This window comes from Chelonoidis abingdonii, chromosome 2 (assembly GCF_003597395.2).
Source record: "Chelonoidis abingdonii isolate Lonesome George chromosome 2, CheloAbing_2.0, whole genome shotgun sequence".
NCBI lineage: Eukaryota > Metazoa > Chordata > Testudines > Testudinidae > Chelonoidis > Chelonoidis abingdonii.
In genome coordinates this window covers 48,536,824-48,558,584 of record NC_133770.1, presented here as the reverse complement: position 1 = coordinate 48,558,584, position 21,761 = coordinate 48,536,824, and the positions used below count along the sequence as shown (strand labels likewise).

General features: G+C 39.6%; 1 protein-coding gene across 2 annotated transcripts in view; it reads right to left on the bottom strand.

Annotated features, from left to right (window-relative positions):
• AKAP9 (A-kinase anchoring protein 9) overlaps nucleotides 1-21,761 on the bottom strand; it is a 216,736-nt gene that overhangs the window by 44,968 nt on the left and 150,007 nt on the right. Inside the window, exons 23-27 of one of the 2 annotated variants that reach the window (XM_075062343.1) lie at nucleotides 19,930-20,092; nucleotides 8,113-8,325; nucleotides 5,771-5,809; nucleotides 4,292-4,524; nucleotides 1,740-1,859 (exon numbers count right to left, since the gene is read on the bottom strand). In XM_075062343.1, the coding sequence (XP_074918444.1) occupies nucleotides 1,740-1,859; nucleotides 4,292-4,524; nucleotides 5,771-5,809; nucleotides 8,113-8,325; nucleotides 19,930-20,092 (768 nt within the window). The remainder of the gene's footprint in view (nucleotides 1-1,739; nucleotides 1,860-4,291; nucleotides 4,525-5,770; nucleotides 5,810-8,112; nucleotides 8,326-19,929; nucleotides 20,093-21,761) is intronic. The other variant, XM_075062344.1, reaches the window with a different exon arrangement.

Sequence of the window (21,761 nt, the reverse complement as noted above, 5' to 3'; positions counted from 1 at the left end):
AGGTTAGGGGTTTGTTATAGAAGTGGATGGGTAGGATTCTGTGGCCTGGTTTGTGCAGGAGGTCAGACTAGATGATCATATTGGTCCCTTCTGACCCTAAAGTCTATGAGTCTATTCACTTCAAAACATTTTAGCTTTTGAGTGTTTTTTTTTTATAACTGCTCTAACTTCGTCTAGATCTTTAACATTCAAATCAGTTAATACAATTCTACCTTAACTCTAGATTAACAAGAAACTGTGTTTTCTGCCTAAGTTTTTAAATAGAATTTGGAGATGGCTAGGTAGTCAGCATAAGTAACAGAGAATGTAGATTATATGGTCCCACTTTCTGCAGTAGAAAACATCATCTAGATAAAGCATTCTGAATCTCCTGAAGTTGAGACATTCGAGGCCTAGGAGAACCACATTAAGGTAGTAATGAAAGGAATCATGATGATAAGTAATTAAGACACATGTAAAGATTTCAGCAAAGGTACAGCTAAGGTAAACACAATTGTGGCACTGTTCTAGATGTGATGTGGACAGAATTGCAGGTAAGGAAAATGTGTGAGTAATGAGTTCAAAACATCTGGCCTGAGGCACAAAGATAAGGTCTGAGTTAAACTGAGTGATGGGAAGAGATGGGACAAACACGGCTTTTCATTCATGAAGTGGATTTCAGTATCTGAAGTATTTAGAAATTACGATTTAGCCTGGTGCTAATGGAGTCAATGCAATGTAACAGATGGAAGATAGAAAGATCAGATGGAAGGATGCCACCCAAGTTTGAAGCAACCAGTTAGACATCCCAGAGGGAGAAGATAAATGGAAAAGAAAAGAGAGTTTGAGACCAAGTCTAAAGATAGTCCATTGTGGAAGAACAGACAACATTAAACAGTAAAAGTAAAAAACAGAGTAGTTAGTAATGTAAAATGCAAGCAAAGAGAAGAATACTGCTATTTGCTCAAGGCACTTATACAGAATAGAATAATATTTCATAACTGTGCTAGTGTGAAGAATACAGACATGTCAGCTATAGCAAGAGACAGAAGACTGTTTAACCTTTAATGAAGAGGAAGATCATGTAACAGAGGCACTTCTGTTCATTGTCTATATGCAGTTCACACAACATTCTTACATATCCCTCCACGTGACTAAAAAAAAGTAAGTTTAATAATTCATTACACTATGTTATGTAGTAATACCCTCAGTTTATTATCTCTTAGTCTTTCACATTCAATAATAGGATTTTTCACCTATAACCAGGACCTTACAAATCATGACATTTGTGGACAATACAATAGCAGACTATTTGCTCTTCCATGTGTTTCTAACTTAAAACTGACGACTTTTCTAGTTAACTGTCAGCTGCTAGTGACTGTCTTCTGTATGAATGTATGTGCACTTACAATGGTTTCTTCACAATCAATAGTTTCAATACTTGGGACATGTTCCAATATAAGAACATGGATAAATTGGCAAATAGATAGACATTTCCATACATTTTTAAGAAGTTTTATCTATCTTCACTAGTTGTTCCAAATGTGTCTGTTACTGAGATAGCTAAATTCTGCTTTATTTTACTATTTCAAATAACATTTTAATTCTTCATCCATATTGATTTATTTTCTTGCTTTGCAAAAGATGCAGATTATGTACATTATAAAATAGTGTTATAAAAATATTTTTACAGTGAGTCCATCACTTGATTTTATCATGTATATTCATTAAGCACAGCTGATAATACTTCAAAATGTTACCTCTCTGGTTTGGTGTTCATTGATAGGTTGAATCCTTTGTGGAGTCTTAAGTTGTTGCTCTAGTTTCTGTATCTCTTGTTGGAACACATCTCTTTCATGTTCTCTGTCAATTGCCTGTTCCTGAAATTTAATTATGACAATGTTATTAGGACAAACATTATTAGAAAGACCCATATTCAAAAATTATGCATATAATATCTCATTTCTGCAAACTGTGAGTTTGTTTTATATAAACCTTTTTTGTTAGGTAGCATGATCTCTTTTTATTTTATTAAACCCTCTACTTATTGAACGGCCACCGTACTTCATTTTTTTTGTTTGATCAGTCAACAAACCAAAAAGATATTGCATTTCCCTATGTATCCAATACTACCTTGTGATACTGCATCAGAGTGTATTATTTCTTCTGCAACAGACAGTCAGAAGCCTATTATTTTGATGTTTTTAACTTTCCTTTTTCTTTAATATATTTAGTACAAATGTAAATTCAAGTGTTGAAGTCTGAATACTCATACTAATATTAGTTTGGCACCAACTACAAAAAACAGATTCAAAGAATTAATATATTATCTGATTTTTGTATTTCAATTTTGTCTTGATAAAATCAAATTGTTTGAGATACATATTGTGACATTTGTGAAATAATTTCTAAATATTCATATATAAAATGCTGCAACATTTGTAACAACAGGGGCTATACCTCCTACCCAACTGTCAGTTTGTAAAAGTAAGATTAAGTTTGTCTGCTAAATGAAAACAAATAATCAAATGTCTAAGACACAGCAGCAAAGAACATTTATTTTCTCTTTTTTTTTTTAATGCCACATTAGCACAATAACATGTGCGTTTCATTTTCACAATAGTAAAATATAGTGAGACATAACATTAACCTCCATGACTTGCCGATTTAAAGAATGCAGGTGTATTCTACTACAGGAGAAAGGCCAGAATTCTAATGCATTTATAAAGAGTTTATTTGTATTCTAGCCGTGTGCTGTCGCTCTTAAACTCACACTGTCGATTAACAAAAGTTGTGTTAAATTCATAGTGATGGATCTGTCACATGTTAATTTTGAACCTAGTTATAGAAAAAACACTAATTTTAATTGTAACAACAACGTCAGAACAGCACAAAATGAAATAATGCAAATGCCTCTAAGTGATAAATTATTTCTAGACAGGTCTTCCAGTTCACACTGCTTAGTAGTAAATAAAACAGAGGTGGCATCACAAAATATTCTAGCTGTTATATTAATTACAAATGAAATTCATCCCTCCCTACACATAACTGGAATAACTGGGCGTGAGCAGAGAATTAATTGTAGCAGGGTGGAATTCATCACCTCCAACCCACAAGAAGGAAGCAGGACTTCAGTGCAGCTCCTCCAGGCTGTTTTTCTAGCCACAGGCTACAATGGCAGCTCTTGCTACTCTGTGTCCCCAGTGCACTGATTTTGACACTGGATCCATACTGTTGCAGATCCAGTGGCATGTAGACTTCCTGGCACAGCTTTACCACAGAACTGAAGTGATCTGGAGGGCACTGTGTTGATCCACTGCATCCCTGTGAATTTCACCTAGTTTGAATGAACATCATTACCAGTGGTCTAACCTTAAAGTTAACTTGTAAATTAGTTTTTGGTACATGATCTTCTGCAGGAGACTTCCTGCCAAGTCAGAATCTGCAGATTGCTACCACACCTACTCCGCTGGTGCAAAAACTGCCTGAATGATTGTAGAAAGAGAGAGTAGATGGAGCAGATGTAATACAAGCTTGGGTGGAGTTTGAACAGAAGCTTGTATGGGGGCACTCCAGTGGCACCCTCATAGCCAGGGAAGATCAGGCATGGTGAGTGGAAGGAAGGGTAGCTGCAGCTGCAAACAGAGAAAGATCAGATAGTGTGCATACTGAGTGGTCAGGTAGGACGTGCAACCTGGTACAAGGGAAGGGTTCACCTGCAAGTGCTGTAGTATGATGAGACAAATGGAATGGGTGTGGCTGGAGAGGCTGTCAGGGAAACTTACATGTAGTCCAAACCACTAAAAGGATGGAATTTTCAAAGGAGCCTAAGAGAGCTTACCACTCACTCTCCTGAAGTTCAATGGGAGTGTGATATTTAACTCTCTTAGGCTCCTTTGAAAATCCCATCCTGAACTTTTAAAAACTGGAAAACACAGTATACCTTGCCATACACAAAGCCAATCCTAACATTCATTTTTTCTTACTCATTTTACAGATTTTTAGATTTTTAAGTTTATAAATATTAATTTGTTTTTTTAAATTAAACTTTGCTATCAAATTATATTTCAAAATACATTGGGAATATTCTAAATGTAGTGATCGCAACTTTACACTCTACTTTCAAAGCACAGTGTTACGGCATCTCTACACTTGACACCACTCTGCAAGTCTAGTCATGTCTATTTTTTCATTTTAGTTCAAAGTCTTAAAGAAATAGCATTTCTTGCTGTTGAGAGAAGTCTCTCCACCTGTATGGCCCACCTGACAACACAAACAAACACTTTCTGTCTTCGGCTTTTTCAGTACTTACATCTAGAAATTTTCTTGTTTTCTCAAGCTGCTTCTCCAAAGCCTGGTTTTGCTGTCTGAGATCTGTCAGTTCTGCATTTTTTTCTTGCTCCAGCTCTATAAACCGGTTGACTTGCTCCTCCACGTCTGTTTCCAGGGCCTTCACTTGTTTCTGGAGGTCATCATACTCTTTTTCAGCTTGACGCTGTACTTCTATTTTTTCCTTCATTAGCTTTTCTGTCTCCTCCAGTAACTCTTTTTAAATAAAGGAACCATATTGCTTTTAGATATGCATAGTTAATTACTTTATCACTGCAAAACCACTCCCCAAGACTGTATATCCATGCTGTACCCAAATAAAGGATGTGAACAGGTTTGGGTTTTATCAAATTTTTTAAAAATGTGGTATTTTCTATTTTTTCTATTAAAAAATTATCATGATACCATAAAACCCATACAAATCCCAGACAAAACGGCTAAAATGCTATCATTTTCTTTACAAGATTATTATAGCACAGCTTTATCATGTCACTTTATTGTCCATATTAATCTAAAGATATCTGTACAAATGGAACAATATAGGAAATGCATCAGTTCTGTTTACAACTGAGGAAGGTGCTCAGCTTTATAACAAGGCATGGAAAACCCAACCATCTTCTCATCCTGTAGCAGTTTAATCCATTCCAAATTTATTTTTTTTCACATGATGCATATATAACATGTGGAGTGAAATATTGCAGAACTTGACCTGGTGAGTTGATAGAGAGGGAAATTACTTACTTGTAATTGGAGTTTTCAGAAGGCCTGTATAGATCCCCAGTTTTTGGTTTTGTGTCCTCAGGAGAGGACTGGAAAGCATATACGATAAAGCTTAGGACCACTCTGATGAAACATTAAAGGCATGTACTTCAAAGGGTCATATCACTTAGCCTTATCCAGCCCTTGAGGTAAGACCGAAGACTAGGGATCTATAAAGTGCAATTATCTTTGGAGAATCTTCACAAACATGATTGATACTTAGGTATATGAAAAGAAAAGCACCAGATATACACAATTTTCTTTTACTACACAAAAGAGATCCTTTGGATACCATCATCTTACATAAATTTTATCCAATTCTTGTTTTGCTAGGTAAACATTACATGTCAATATAAAACAATATCCAGCAAAATCATTATGTTAATTATATTTACAAGTTAACAGCAATCAAATGGCTATTAAAAACCCCTTCCAAGGCAGCACGAAATCTTAAAATTCATATGTGAATAAGATGATGGTTATTAATGAATCTGCTTATTAAATCTGTTGATACATTGTGCTTAGAAATTATAAGAAATGTTATTAAGAAGTGTGACTGTGAAATATAAAATCAAAGCTGAAGGCCAGTAAGAGTTACAGTAATGTCAGAAAGCTGCAAGCTCTAAAGTTCTTGATTAATAAATGTCAGTAAGTATAAGTCTGCCACCCAGTTAAAGATCAGCCATGCAATATACAAACACACCTGCTTGGGAAGCTGCATCGACTGCAGCATCTACTATGCCTAGGAGAACAGGAAAAAAACAACAAAAAAGAAGCAAAGTAATTCACATGCCAGCTACAGTTTTCTCATTATTCAGTTATGTAAGAGAAAATGAAGCTGAAGACAGAATGCTGTGTTTAAAGACATAGTTATTGTGATAACTTAAGGAATGTGCTTGGTTATTCTGAGAAGTATGACATAGACGTGTATTTTTTGTCCACAAGTTTAAAGTGAACATGAAAAAAACTTATATTTTCAAGTGATTTTGTAACGTACACAAAACAACCAAAATTGTATACAAGAATTCCTCTACTGTACCACAAGAATGAATAGACTACGTGGATACTTGAGATTGCAAATATACAACGGGACTTTAATCTATAATTTAACAATAAAGCTTTAACAATGTTTTGAATAAATGTACAAAAAATCTTGAAGATAATTTACTATCCCAATTATCAAACCTCCCAGACATCATATAAAATGCTAACATTTCATAGGCCATTTATTGCATAGGAATGATCAAAAAGCACTGTTTAAATACCACTGCCCTAACTTTTTCTTCTCAACAAATATTAATTCACAGACATTTAGTTCCTTGTTGAAGGAAGGATTAAAAAATGCATTTACTTTATGAAGTTAAACATTTGTTGAGTAAACAGTTAACAGGACTGCTTAGCAATTAAATCACCTGATAGGACTCTATGGTCACTTCTTGTGGTTGACTAGGGAGTCACCTGACAGAGGACTGGAGGGTTATAAAGAGCAGGAGCTGCTCTATGTCCTCTCTCTTTAGCCCTTTTCACCAGCTTAAGATGGGGGAGAGCTGCTGCAAAAGAGAGATGAGGCAACAGGGAGAGGAGGACCCTGTCTACCTCAGCTCAGAGGGTTTCCTCAAAGACCCCCAAAAGAAGGGTGAGCAAAAGTGAAGGAAAACACATACAGTAGAACTTCAGAATTACGAACACCAAGTTATGAACTGACCGGTCAACCATACAGCTCATATGGAACTGGAAGTAAGCAATCAGGCAGCAGCAGAAACCAAACAAAAAAAAAAAAAAAAAAGGCAAATACAGTACAGTACTGTGTTAAACGCAGACTATTATCAAAATAAAGGGAAAGTTTTAAAAATGTTTTTGACAAGGTAAGGAAATTGTTTCTGTGCTTGTTTCATTTAAATTAAGATGGTTAAAAGCAGCATTCTTCTTCTGCATCATAACGTTTCTAAACTGAATGAAATAAATATTAAGTTTTAAACTTTTGAAAGAAAAACCATAACATGTTGTTCAGTTACAAACATTTCAGAGTAATGAACAACCTCAGAGGTGTTCATAACTCTGAGGTTCTACTGTGTAGGGTTACTCACTTTGTATGGATCTGTATATTTCTTGTGTGATTAAGTCCAGAACAATAAAGTGTTAAAATCTGTACAAAGGATGTGTGTGTGTTGTATGCTGCAATAACATTTCCTCTGAGAAAGTCAAATTGTAACCCAGAAGGCTCACGCTTTTGAGGGGATTTTGGCAAGGATGTGTTTAAGCTATAGGGGGACTCTGAGGAGTAAGCACTGGTTCCAGGTGCTAGGCAGCTGGGTCATGTGGTCATAGCTCTCCGAAGGAAGTGTTAGGAGAGGGTCTGCATTCCGAAGTGTAACTAGGGACTCCAAAATTGGGACAGTGCCTAGCCTCTGTTCAGACTCTGGAGGCTTAAAATCCCTGGGGATCCAGGTGCTGGATTTCCCCTTAATACAGTCTGCTATGACACCCTGCAGAGGGAGCTCAACAGGATCTGTGACATCATGTTACATTCTTTCCTAATAGTGAGTCCCTGAAAGAGGAGTTTGGTGAGGGAAGAACACACCTTTCTCAGTGTCTAATCATGTGTGAACTTGTGTGACTACTTCAATCACGTGTGCTTAAGTAGAGTTTCTTGTGCAAACAGTGGTAACTGATCTAACTGTACTAGAAAGGAACAGAGTTAGGCCAATATTTTTAAAGTTGGGTGTCTAAAGTCAGCAGCTAAGTCCAAATTTGGTCACCTAAAAGTGGCCTAATTTTTAGAGGTGCTGAGCAATGATATTTTTCACTGACTTTACTGGCAGCTGTGGTTGCTCACACTTCTGAAAATCAGGGCACTTCTTGTTTAGTTGCCTAAATATGAATTTTTGTGGTCAGATTAGACATATGAAACTGTTGGGCTTATTGCATTGTTCTATGAATGATACTAAAAAAGAAAAAAAAGTTAGTTAAGACTTCTGAAATTTACTAAAGATGGAATAGGAAAATATGAGAGAACCTCATAGACACAATGTGTAGAATACATACGTTGCTCTACTGGTCCTACATCTGCTTTCATGGCATCCTTCTGTCTGGAGAGTAGCTCCTTTTCTTCCTGGATCTGCTGTCGTTCAGCCTCTAGTTCCTGCAATTTGTTACCTGTACATAGTAGCTCTTGCTCAAGATGGTCTATTATATCTGTTTTTTCCTGGATTTGTTTTTCCAGAAATGCTCTTTCATCTGCATAACCATCAATGAGGCCTGTTGAGCAGAAATATTAGGTTCATTTAATATGGCAACTTTTGAACTGCAATTTCAGTGCTATGGCAGAATTTCCAGAATTGGAGGCAACATAAAACTTCTAGAAGCCTAAAGGTCAGATTAGAATTACCACAATGTTACTATGACAATTGTTGGGTGCTGACAACATGTTCCGTGCTCTAAGGAACACTGTGTAGACAAGTTCCCCCAACTAGGTTTACAATCCTAAAATCTAGTCCTGAAAAGCCTTGTTCATGTGAGTAAATTCATATTCATGAGAGACTCCCAATGGAGTGAGTGAGACTGGAACACATTTTTCTTGGTATGGAAAACATTCACCTGTTCCTATTTCAAATTCTTTATCAAAACACACTTTTGTCCTGCCTATCAGTCCTAAACCACCTTTTGAGGCAACATTCATAAGAACAAAAGAATGGCCCTACTGGGTCAGACCAAAGGTCCATCTAGCCCAGTATCTTGTCTTCCAACAGTGGCCAGTCAGGTGCCCCAGAGGGAATGAACAGAACAGGCAATCAAGTAATCCATCCCCTGTTGCTCATTCCCAGCTTCTGGCAAACAGAGGCTAGGGACACCATCCCTGCCCATCCTGGCTAATAGCCATTGATAGACCTATCCTCCATGGATTTATCTAGTTCTTTTTTGAACCCTGTTATGGTCTTATACAATTGTATGTGTGGGCACTGCTGAGTGAGGAATCTTACTGCTGGTATAATACCACTAGATAAATACACTATGTGTCTGATTTGTGTCTGTAATTTCCCTTTAGGCTTTACTTTTCAAAACCTTATTCATGTGAGTAATCTAAGAAATTCATATTGAGGAGGGATTTGGACGAAGAGAGGGTGGATGCCTGTCACACACTTGGCTGGTAGAGCACTCCCAGGGGATGGGAACAGCACAGAATATATATGCTATCCATAGAGAGGACAGAAACAAGGGTATATGTAATAGAAATCTATGAAGCATGGATAGGGAAGTATCATGGTTTTTTGTATTCTCATGGGAAGAGTCCCTGCCCTTTGTTGTGACTTAAGGAGAATAGAGAGCGTTCAATGAACAACTCTATTAATTCTTTCATCACTATCTTTATATCAGGGATTAACCAGAGGACTCTAAAACACTGTTTGCATATGTCTCATAATACAAGATATTGAGATGAATCATTTCTTGCTTATTCACTGTAGCTAGCTACAGGCTCAGAGTTCAATGGAACTTAATCTTGAAGCTTCTGACAAAAATCGTGTATGCCTTTATTTTAAGTGTCTACAACAGCAGCCTCCCACACTGGTTCATTCAGAAGACCCCTTTGCTAATGAAATAACCTGGATGAATCACTTCCCTTCCTAAACTCACAATCCCTCACTTTCCATGTGGCATCTAAAATGTTTGGATGGCTAATATTTTCATTCTACACACTGCTGGAAAGGGCTCTGTGGAACAGAACTGGGCACTGCTCCACTCTGAACCAATACAGAACCAGTGCCACAACATGGTATTTGGGAGTGATGTGCTACCAGAGGTGCCATTTTTCAGAAGACACTTAAAATTGAGGTCCCATCCATGCTAAAATGAGAACAGGATCAGGCCCTTCAGTAGCAAGATTGGCACTTGGCACTTTTCATGAGACAAGTCTCCTACCTAAATTCCAGCTTCAGCAATTCCATTCTATTATTGCTATATTTCCTCTACAGCTTCACTTCTTGTGCTAAACTAATATGTGATGATACACAGTGTACCAACAGAGTTGCTGTATTTAAGCCCTGACATGGCTGCCTTTTAGTCAAGGATGACATAATCCCTCTGTATATCATTATTATTAGATATTTATAGGACTAAATCCCAGAAGTCCTAGTCAGGACCAGGGCCCCACAGTACTGGAGTGCTATATCAAGCACATACACACAAACAATCCCTATCCAGAAGAGTTTTATTTTTAATGTGCATTAAGCAGAGTTCTTACAGTTACCTTTTTAAAGTAGGTATTATAAAAATAATGTTCTCACTTTGTCAACAGATGATTTTACTCAATTTTTTCATTAGGGTTAGATGCATGGTTTACTAATTGATTAGATTACCAAAAGACTGTTCATTTTTCAAGATTAATTCCCAGTTTAAAGAATAGCTCCACAAATCACACTGGTTCAGATTTGTATAACTGAAAATTGTTCCAAATGTACAAGCTGTTGATTTATAAATTTCAAGATTAGCAAGATGCACCTATGCAACAAATTACTATACAAGCTTCAGTAAGTTCACTTTACATATAGATATATATGTACTTTACCATAATTGCAAGTTATAAATTTAACCATAACCACTCCTTTAGAGTGTTCTGAACAAGGATATTTGACAAATTAGGCATTTAAGGGCATATAGGATTTGCAAAACAAAGTATTTGGGACAGGAACAAGCATTTTGTTCTGTTTGGACAACACCTAACACAATGGGGTCCTGGGCTATGAGCTAAGTTCCCTCTAAGCTGCATGGCTGCACAGCAGGCTATCGAGGGTCACGCAGGCAGGGAGATGCACCCCTCCCCAGGCCCAGCCCAGTCGGAGGCTCCCGTGGCTGGGGAGAGGTGCCCTTTCCCCCGGCCCAGAGCTGATGTGGTGAGAAAGGGCTGGGGGGAGTCCTCTCTCCCTGAGTGTAGAACTGATAAATGAAATTGTTTTTAATTGTTCACTTTATTAACTAACATCATAAGTAAAGTTTTATGAATGAAACAACATTCATTCATAAAACCCGTTACCCCAAGAACTGGTTAATTGACAATGAAGATGCGTGTTAAGAGCCATAGCTGTTCAGTCAGCTGCCCTTGTAAGTTTCACTATCAATCCAATTCCTGCTTAAATCACTGAGACTTGCACTGTTTCAGTATTGTAACTTCTGTTCACCATTTATTGCACTTGTCTATATTGTACCTTCTGTTCACTGTTTGCCACATTGTAATTCAAACCCCGTTTTAAAACGCTTACTCCATTTTGTAAAAACTTCCTCCAACCTTCATTTTTGCAAACTCTGCTGTAATCTTATTAGTTTAGTTTAGATGTGTGGATGAGGTGTGTCTGGATGATGGAATCAACCTCCAGCCCCAGCCTGACCTGATGAAACAGAGTAGATGTAGACAAGAGCCCTAACAAAGCAAGACGTGTCCACCCTAAAAAGAAAAGGTACAATAGAATGAAGATCAAAGCCAGGTCCGAGACTGAAAGGCACGTCTGCAATTGATGGGTGATCAATCACCAAATCCAGAGACAGCGTGACACAGCAAGACCTATAGACTCTGGATTCAAACTAAAGTCTACAAAAAGGATGGGTGAGATGGAAGACTTTGGAGGGTCATGCTCTGCTGCCAACATGAAAGGGCATCGGTGCATGCTCTACAGAGACCCAGCTCATCCTTGTGTCTGGCTTTCCTGGCCAGTTAGCCGCCACAAGCTACGAACGCAAGCTGCAAAATCAAGCCACGAACTGAAGCGATGTTCAGGACTGGTACCTATGCAGCAACTGCAGAACATCTGTGTGTGTGCGCGCGCGCACACGCGTGTGTGTGCGTGTGTGTGTATATTGGTATAATGTGTGTGTATAAGGATTAAGATATTAGTTATTGGTCATAAATCAAATTGTTATCATAATAAATGTGGCATCTTTGTCTTGCCCCCTGAAAAGATCCTGTGTAGTTTTGTCTGTAGAACACGAGGCAGCTCGAATCCCAAACCCCTCATCCCTGGCCCCATTCAGAGCCTGCACCCCTAGCCAGAGTCTGCACCCCAACCCTCTGCCCCAGGCCTGAGCCCCCTCCCACACTCCGAACCCTTCGGCCCCACCCTCGCCACATATCACCTCCATATTGGTGCACATAACAAAATTCATTCTGCACATGGATATAAAAAATTAGAGGTAGTCCTGTGAGTAGGTCTCCTAGGTGCTACGGTAATAAAAATAATAATATCTGTTTGCTGCAGAAGGAAAAAACCCACCAGTGTCCCAAGAGAAGTATTACCTTTCCATTGTTTGTTATTGTCTTTCTTGCTCTCTGCTTCTTACCACTGCCCTGGTGTTTTTTTCATTATCTTAATATGATTAAGATATAAATACCTAGGGGCAGTTACTTTGTCATTTTATTTGCCTGTAAAGCATCAGGCATACTAATAATGCAACAGAAACACAAAATTGCTGAGTCCAGATCCCCAGCTGGTACAGACATGTTTTAACACTGATGGTCTGTGATCTCCCTCTGGATGCACTGTATGTCAGAAGAGGGGATACAACTTCATACTGTAGTAATAAATATGCTGTTATGATTCTTAATACAATTAAAACTTTAGTAGCTTTCATGTAACAACTTACGTTGCTCTCCTGCCACCGCAAGATGTTTAAGGGCAAGGTGACATAGTTGAGACAGGATCATTCAGTTCAAATTTGTTAATGTTCAAGGAAATACTTTTACGTAAGAATGGCGAATAGTTCATCTAGCCCAGTATACTGTCTTCCAACAATGGCCAATGCCAGATGTTTCAAAGCGATGAAAAGAACAGGGCAACTATCGAGTCACCATTCCCTGTCATCCAGTCCCAGCTTCTCGCAGACAGAGGTTTAGGGATGCCAAAACCATGGAGGGCTGGAGGGGTTCATCCCTGACCATCTTGGCTAATATTCATTGATGGAGATATCCTCCACGAACTTACCTAATTCTTTTTTGAACCCAGTTATACTTTAGGCCTTCACAACACCACTTGGCAATGAGGTCCATAGGTTGACTGTGCATTGTGTGAAGAAGTACTTCCTTATGTTTGTTTTAAACATGCTGCCTATTAATTTCATTGGTGACCCCTGCTTCTTGTGTTATGTGAAGGAGTAAATAACACTTCTCTATTCACTTTTTCCACATCATTCATGATTTTATAGACCTTTGCCATGTCCTACTCTTAGACATCTCTTTTCTAAGATGAACACTCTCAGTCTTTAATCTTTCTTTGTATGGAAGCTGTTCCATACCGCTAAATATTTTTGTTGCCCTTTTCTGTATCTTTTCCAATTCTAATATATCTTTTTTGAGATGATGCAACCAGAACTGAATGTAGTATTAAAGTATCAGGGGATAGCCGCGTTAGTCTGTAGCCACAAAAACAACAAGGAGTCCATAAATGGCTATTAGCCAGGATGGGTAAGGAATGGTGTCCCTAGCCTCTGTTTGTCAGAGGATGGAGATGGATGGCAGGAGAGAGATCACTTGATCCTTGCATGTTAGGTTCACTCCCTCTGGAGCACCTGGCATTGGCCACTGTTGGTAGACAGATACTGGGCTAGATGGACCTTTGGTCTGACCCGGTACGGCCGTTCTTATGTTCTTATGAGTCCGGTGGCACCTTAAAGACTAACAGATTTATTTGGGCATAAGCTTTCCAGGGTAAAAAACCCACTTCTTCAGATGCATACTTCTGATGCAGTATTTAAGGGCACTTATCAACACTGAATTTCATCTGCCATTTTGTTGTCCAGTCACACTCAGTTTTGTGAGATTCTTTTATAACTCTTTGCAGTCTGCTTTGGACTTAACTATGTTTACTAATTTTGTATCATCTGCAAATGTTGAGACCTGTTTCTGCCCTTTTCCAGATTATTTATGAGTATGTGAAGCAGCACTGGTCCTAGTACAGATCCCTGGGGGAACCTGTTATTTACCTCTTTCACTGTGAAAAGTGACCATTTATTCCTACTGTTTGTTTCTTATCTTTCAACCAGTTACTGATCCATGAGAAGACCTTCCCTCTTATCCCAGGACCACTTACTTTGCTTAACAGTCTTTGGTGAGGGACCTTGTCAAAGACTTTCTGTAAGTCCAAGTACACTATATCCATCACCCTTGTCCACATGCTTGTTGCTGCTCTCAAAGAATTTTAGTAGATTGGTGAGGCATGCCTTCCCTTTACAAAAGCTGTGTTGACTCTTCCCCAACACATTGTGTACATCTACGTGTCTGATAATTCTGTTCTTTACTGTTGTTCCACTGATTTCACTGGTACTGAAGTTAGGCTTACTGGCTTGTAATTGCCAATTTTTAAACCACAGTGTTCCACTAATATTTTTTTTAAAATTAACTCTTAGTCTGTGAATTGATATAGGAGCCACAAAATTAGACCAGGCTGGAGGGAGGGATAGCTCAGTGGTTTGAGCATTGGCTTGATAAACCCAGTGTTGTGAGTTCAATTCTTGAGGGGGCCACTTAGGATCTGGGGCAAAATCAGTACTTGGTCCTGCTAGTGAAGGCAGGGGGCTGGACTCAATGACCTTTCAGAGTCCCTTCCAGTTCTATGATTAAAAAAAAAAAAAAATTCCCCTCTCACCCCTATGGGTGATATGTGTCTTCCTCAACCTCGGGTCCTCTACCAGAGGCCTGGGAGTTTGGGGTTCTGCGCAGTATCTTAGCTGTTCCTTAGCACTGCACTCTTCTGGACAGAGAGCTCTGATGTTGTTCCTGGGATCTGTTGGAGCCACTCACCCAGCTTAGGAGTCACAGCCCCAAGTGCCTACCACCACTGGGACCACTTTGGCCTTCACTTTCCACATCCTCTCTAGTTCCTCTTTCAGGCCCTGGTACTTCTCCAGCTTCTCATATTCCTTCTTCTGATGTTGCTGTCACTTGGCACTGCTATATCTATCACCACCGCTGTCTTTGGTGCTCTTGTCTATTACCACGATGTCTGGTTGATTGGCCAGTACCTGCCTGTCCGTCTGGATCTGGAAGTCCCACAGAATCTTAGCCCTGCTATTCTCCACCACCTTCTGTGGAATCTCCCATCTGGTCTTGGGAGGGCTAGCCCATACGCTGTGCAGATGTTCCTGTACACAATGCCAGCCACTTGGTTGTGCCGTTCAGTGTATGCTGTTCCTGCCTGCATCTTACATCCTGCCACTATGTGTTGGACTGTCTCTGAGGCCTCTCTGCACAGTCTGCACCTGGGTCCTCTCTAGTGTGGTAGACCCCTGCTTCAATGGATCTGGTGCTCAGTGCCTGTTCCTGTGCTGCTATGATCAGTGCCTCAGTGCTGTCTTTTAGTCCAGCTCTTTCCAGCCAACTGGTAGGATTTTCCCAATGTCAGCCACCTCAGCTATCTGTCGATGGTACATCCCATGCAGGGTCTTGTCTTGCCATGGCACTTCTTCTGCTTGGTCTTCCTCCCATGTCTGCTGCTGCCTCAGGCATTCTCTCAGCAGCTCATCTTTGGGGGCCATCTTACTGATGTACTCCTGGATGTTCCGGGTTTTCGTCCAGGACAGTGGCTTTGACGCTCACCAGCCCCGCCCGCCTTCTTTCCGGCTGGTATACAGTCTCTGGGTGTTGGACTTGGGGTGGAAAGCCTCCGTGCATTGTGAGGAGCTTCCCGGGTCTTCACATCGGCAGCTTTCCATGTCCTCCTTTGGCCAGCTCACTATACCGCAGGGTATCTGATGACCCGCCAGGGCGTATCTGTTGATGGGCATGGATCTTGTTCTTCCACTGAGCTGGCTCTTCAGGACTGTCTTATCCTTTGGTGATACTTGGATGTTGCTGTCTTCCTTGCCTCCTCATCGTGGTTTCCATGTGCTGTGGGAGCCAAGGTACTTGTAGCTGTCTGTATGTTCTGCTATGTGGCCCGTGGTAGTTCCCACCCATCAGTCTTGACTACCTTCCCTCGTCTTCACTACCATCCGGCCACACTTCTCCAGTCCGAATGACATCCCGAATTCCTCACTGTAGCATCCGCGTCAGGTTTTGGATTAGCGAGTCGATGTCTCGTTCATTCTTAGCATACAGCTTGATGTTCATCCATGTAGAGGAGGTCGGTGGCTGATGGTAGTTCCAACTCCTGAACCTGTTACCGTATTCCGTCCTTGTGATTACCTGGCTGAGGGGGTTTAAGCCTATGCAGAAAGCACGCGGGGACCAGTGCTCACCTTGGTATATGCCCCGCACTTGATGGCCACCACTTGTGCAAGCTTGCTTGAGTTGACTTCCAGTGCTGTCTTTCATGTCCCATTGAGTTCTGAGGAGGGTCCTTAGTGTCCTGTTGACTGTCGTCTTAGCGGCCAGACATTCACAGATCCACGTAGTTGTGCGGCAATTGAGTCGTAGGCTTTCCTTAGTCCATCCAGGCTTGTTCTAAGCTCCAGATTGTCTTTCTAGATCTTGAGTCTTGGCGACCATGCTCTATCTATGAGCAACTGGTGTTCTGAGCCTTTGGTGTTTGTTCCCATGCCTTCTGAGCTGTGCTCATTATGTACTGGCCTATATGGTCCTGTAGCTTTGGCATCTATGATGTGCCTGATATAGGAACGTTTCCATGTTGTGGGGAAGCAGATTATTGGTCGGGGTAGTTGGACGTTCTGTTCTTGCAGGGGTCTTTTCTCTGATTCAGCAACTTTGTCCTTCCTTGTGTTAGCCAGTTTGGGTGGGTGAGCCTGCTTGCTAGCCAGCTGCGTCATCTGTGCTTGCAGGCGTTCATGCATGCTGTTGTTTCTTAGCCAGTAGGTTTGTGGATCATGTCTGGTCCAGGTGCTGTCCAGCTCTTCATGTTCTTGACCCCACTGTGACTGGATTGGTCTTCCTAACTGTACTGATGTGACTGGTTGTCGTTCTGGGAGAAATTGCTGCTGCTCTGTTCTCAGGTCCGTGCGCACTTTGCACTGGTGTTATGAGGTCTCTTTCTTTTCTCCCATAATGTCTTCCCAGTACTGTTCCATGTTTCTTGCTGTGCTGGTGGCTCTATGCTGTATGGTGTTTGCACATGCAGTTGGAGCTAACACCTTGGAATGTTTCTTGGTTCTGGAGAACCAGGGTATTAACTTTTTTGGGCCTCTGCTTCCGCTAGTGAATCCTCCTTAAGCCCTGGTAAACAGTGCTGTGAGCCTTTTTTAGCAGTCTCTCAGGGCTTCAATGAGAGTCAGGCCCCTGTTTTTTCAGTAGACGAGTCTTATCCTAAATCTTTACAACCTTCTGTAGTTCAACCAGCTGAACGTAACTTCTCTCCGAGTCGCCTTGATCTTATCCTTCCAAACCTCATTTCCAGGGTGGGTACATACTGTTGTTCTTTGATCTTGATCGTGTATTATAAGCCAAGCCATCTCCAGGATTACAGACAGGCTTGTAGCGTATTACCAGTTCATTGGTTAGAGTTACGCGTGTGGGTGGTGGTAGTAGGGATTGTCATGAGGGCTCTATTGGCATCTTCTAATATACTATCTGATGGTACTTCTCCACTGAGCCTTGGTAATCGGTCTCAAGGATTGGAATTTGGAAATTTGCTAATTCTAGAGTTTCACACCAAAAGATATATATATATATGGAGATATACCTATGTATACACACACACAAGTTACTTCCTCTTAGTGAAAGCTGAGGACCTTCTATAAAGATTTATGATACAAACTACAATAATACTAGTAAAGAGCTCTGTGTAAGCTCAAAAACTTGTAGCCCTCACCAGCAGAAGCTGGTCCAATAAAAGGTATTCCCTTACTCACCTGTTCCCTATAATACTAGTAAGTCAGATACCAACTAAGCAAAAAGTCATTGGTGGATCTGGGCAAAATATATAGAGTTGAGAAGAACAGATTTGTTCTTTTAATTTAATTTTAGTTTTAGTTATTATTTATTATTTATTTTACTTTATTACTTTAGTTTTGAAATCCAGCATTTCTTTTCTACCTTCAAATTCTCTTCTGCTGCAGAATTGAATACTGTCTAAATAAGAAGGAAGTTCTCTCTAAAACCAGCACTGGCAAAACTCAGTGGATTGACAAACATGTTTCATCTCAGAAATGACTGAATACCTATCAGTTCTGTAATGAGTGTAGATTACACTCTCCTGGGATCTACTCACGAAATCCTAGTCAGATAACATAATATACTTTAGCTTATCAGAGAGCATTACACCACTTACTCCAATGAGCAGAAAGGTAGATTTTACATCAAATTCTTGCTGCACTTTTGGGTACTGTTTTATTTACGGAAAACACAGCAAAAAAAAAGTGTATAATTTGGAAATTTGCTAATTCTAGAGTTTCACACCAAAAGATGAAAAATGCAAACAGGTCTGATTAATTAATAAGAATTATAAAATACTCGGGGTCCACCCGCACACTCCTAACCGCAATGTTAGACATATCCTTACAGGTGCAGCACAGAGTGTTAAGCTGGCTTCTCTGCATCTCACATGTCATCACAAGTAATAAAGGTTTTCCAGGACAAATTCTGCTTTCAGTTACACCTTTGAAAACCCATTATCTTCAAATTAACCTCTCAGTGACAACTGTAAAAGCAGCAGAGAATCCTGTGGCACCTTATAGACTAACAGACGTTTTGGAGCGTGAGCTTTTGTGGGTGAATACCCACTTTGTCAGACGTCTGTTAGTCTATAAGGTGCTACAGGATTCTCTGCTGCTTTTACAGATCCAGACTAACACGGCTACCCCTCTGATAAGTGACAACTGTGTAACTGCCATTTGTAAGTCTGAATAGGTGGAACTGATTGGACCTTAATCATAGAAATGTGTTATTACTCAAGAACAGAATCCAGCTCTACCTCTTTTAGCTGTGGTGGCACTCCAGTGCTATCAGGAATAAAAGCAGTAAAAGCACATTTTTCTCATTAAAGTAAGCCACTCTAAGTACGAGCAAAAATAATGAGCGGAAGTTCTACATTTTATTACATTCATGTGAAACTAAACTGATGCTTGTTAAATCTTGCCTACACAAAATGGAACAAGACATTTTTTCTTAGTACAATAATACATACAAAGAATTTTTTAGCACCCATAGTCTAGTGAAAGGCATTCACTACATATTTGTGTGTATGGCTCAATTTTCAGGTTTCCCTTTTAGATTAACAGATTTTTGATTAACAGATTTTAAGACGAGAGGGGACTATCATGATCATCTAGCTTAGGTTACATTAATGTAAAATTAAAAAACTGGGCTGGCCTGGGGGGACTAATTGCACAACCACATGTTGGAATCAGAGTTCTAATACTCAGTCTCTTGGTTTCTCAAGTCACTACAGGCTAGGGGCATTGAGGAAACAGCATATTCATTCTTGGCAAGGAAAAAACATGGGTTGGAGGAGGGATAGAAGAGAAATTGGGGGAGTGGTGAACTATGAGGATCCCTCCAAAATGAAAAGTTAGTATTGTCTCCTTAACCTTCCTGACAATGTATGAAGTTAGTTTATATGCCTTTTCTCCCCTTCTTTCTCTGTCTCGCCTTATGTATCACACTATGGCTGTGTTTTTGTTTAACTTTATTACCAGTCTTCTTACTTTCAATCATTTTATTTTTCTCTCTAGTTGTACATCCTACTTCTACTGTTGGGGAAAAAAGGATAATTTAGCCAAAACTATCCAAAATTTGATAGTGATCTAAAATGTTCATTGCCAAATAAATTGATCTAATTTGCAATGTGTTTAGCTACTTTATAAAAGTAGATTTCTAAATAGAAAAGAAATAAAATTACTGTAGCTACAAAATTTGGCCATGTACTATAAAAAGTGAATGAATATGTCTATGTTTTCAAATTCAGCAATATATCAATGGGAAATGCTCACCCTCTGCTTTGCTGAGCTCCAATGCCAGCTGCTCTCTGGCTTTGACCTCTTCATTGAGTCGCTCTTGCAATTCTTCCTGCCATTTGAAAAATTCAGTGGCCTCCTGCTGCTTTTTGAAAGATTCTCGCATAAGTTCTGTCTGCGAAACTTTAGCATGTTCCAGCTACAGCAGGAGAAAGTAACAAATATTAGACATCCATGAGAATTTTCAATAAAAACACCTACTCTATGGGTATGTCTACATAGCAAAAAAAAAACCTTGCAGCTGGCCCATGCCAGTTGATTGGGGCTCGTGCTCTGAGGCTGTTTCATTGCTGTGCAGACTTCTGGGCTTGCAATGGAGCCCGGGTTCTATGATCCTCTAAGGTTGGAGGGTCCCAGGGCTCAGGTTCCAGCCCAAGACAGCAGGTTACATAGCAATGAAATAGCCCCACAGCTCAAGCCCCGTGAGCCTGATTCAGCTGGCATGGGCCAGATCCAGGTTTTTCTTGGCTGTGTAGACAAGCCCTCTATCTTTCATGTAAAATTATTAACTGTATTGACTGATTATTAGCCTGATAAAAAGACACACATTAACTTCAATGGATACTGGATCAGATGTTCAATACATATGCACTGACATACTACAATACGAAGTCCCACGCAATACAAAGATCTAAGCAAATACAGACAAATGTTCAGTACAGAGTATAGTATGAATCACATGACTGAATCCATATTTATGTGCCAAAACTTGAAACTTCCTGGTTTTTGTCACCTTTATTTAAACAAAATGAGTTTTGTATTTAATATGTATAGGAGTATACTGTCACTAACCATATCCTTACTATGCTTAAGAAGCACCATACAAAATCTATGGCATTTCTGAACAAATTTTTAGGTAAGCAGCATTCCTTTCTTCTTCCATGCATATGTGTAAGTAGACACAAGAGGAAAATGTGAATTTTGAGAATATTAAAATTTTCAATTAATGAGGCAGTAAAGCAATGTTTGTTTCAACAGTTTCTTATTAACATTGTAATGGCTTTTTAATCTTTGTCTTTTCATGGTCCTCAAGTTACAGAATGACACAACAAATGTTTGCTTAACTTCAGAAAAGTAAAGAACTCGCACCCTTGTTTTTATACTGTAAGTCTTAGAAAATTTCTGTAAGTATGGTCACTTCCGTGTTTTGCAAGTCTTTTCTGTGAAATGGAGGCTACTTCACCAAATTCTTCAAAAATAAGAGCTGTTTATTTTTCACTAACTCCAGCTAGGCTAATTAATAAATTAAGGATACTGAATCACTCAACTAAACTGCTCTTACTAAAATGCAAATACTTTATTATTTTTGAAAAATGACTTGGGAAAATTTTATAACAATTTCACACCAATTTGTCTACTTATCCATAAAAATGGCTGTTCAGAATTAAACTTCTAACTAAAAAACATATAATCACTAATATTTCCTCTTTTAACATTAATGAATTTAAACTATCCTTTGAAAGCAGTGCAAGGCTTTAAAAGGGTGCATGGCTGCTACAGGGGAGTACTGGGGGCAAAAGACATATCTGGCTTTAAGACTAAGCTTGATAAGTTTACGGAGGGGATGGTATGATGGGATCGCCTAATTTTGGCAATTAATTTGGCAATTGATCTTTGATTATCAGCAGGTAAGTATGCCCAGTGGTCTGTGATGCGATGTTAGATGGGATGAGATCTGAGTTATTGCAGAGAATTCTTTCCTGGGTGCTGGCTGGTGAGTCTTACCCACATGCTCAGGGTTTAACTGATTGCCATATTTGGGGTGGGGAAGGAATTTTCCTCTAGGGCAAATTGGCAGAGGCCCTGGA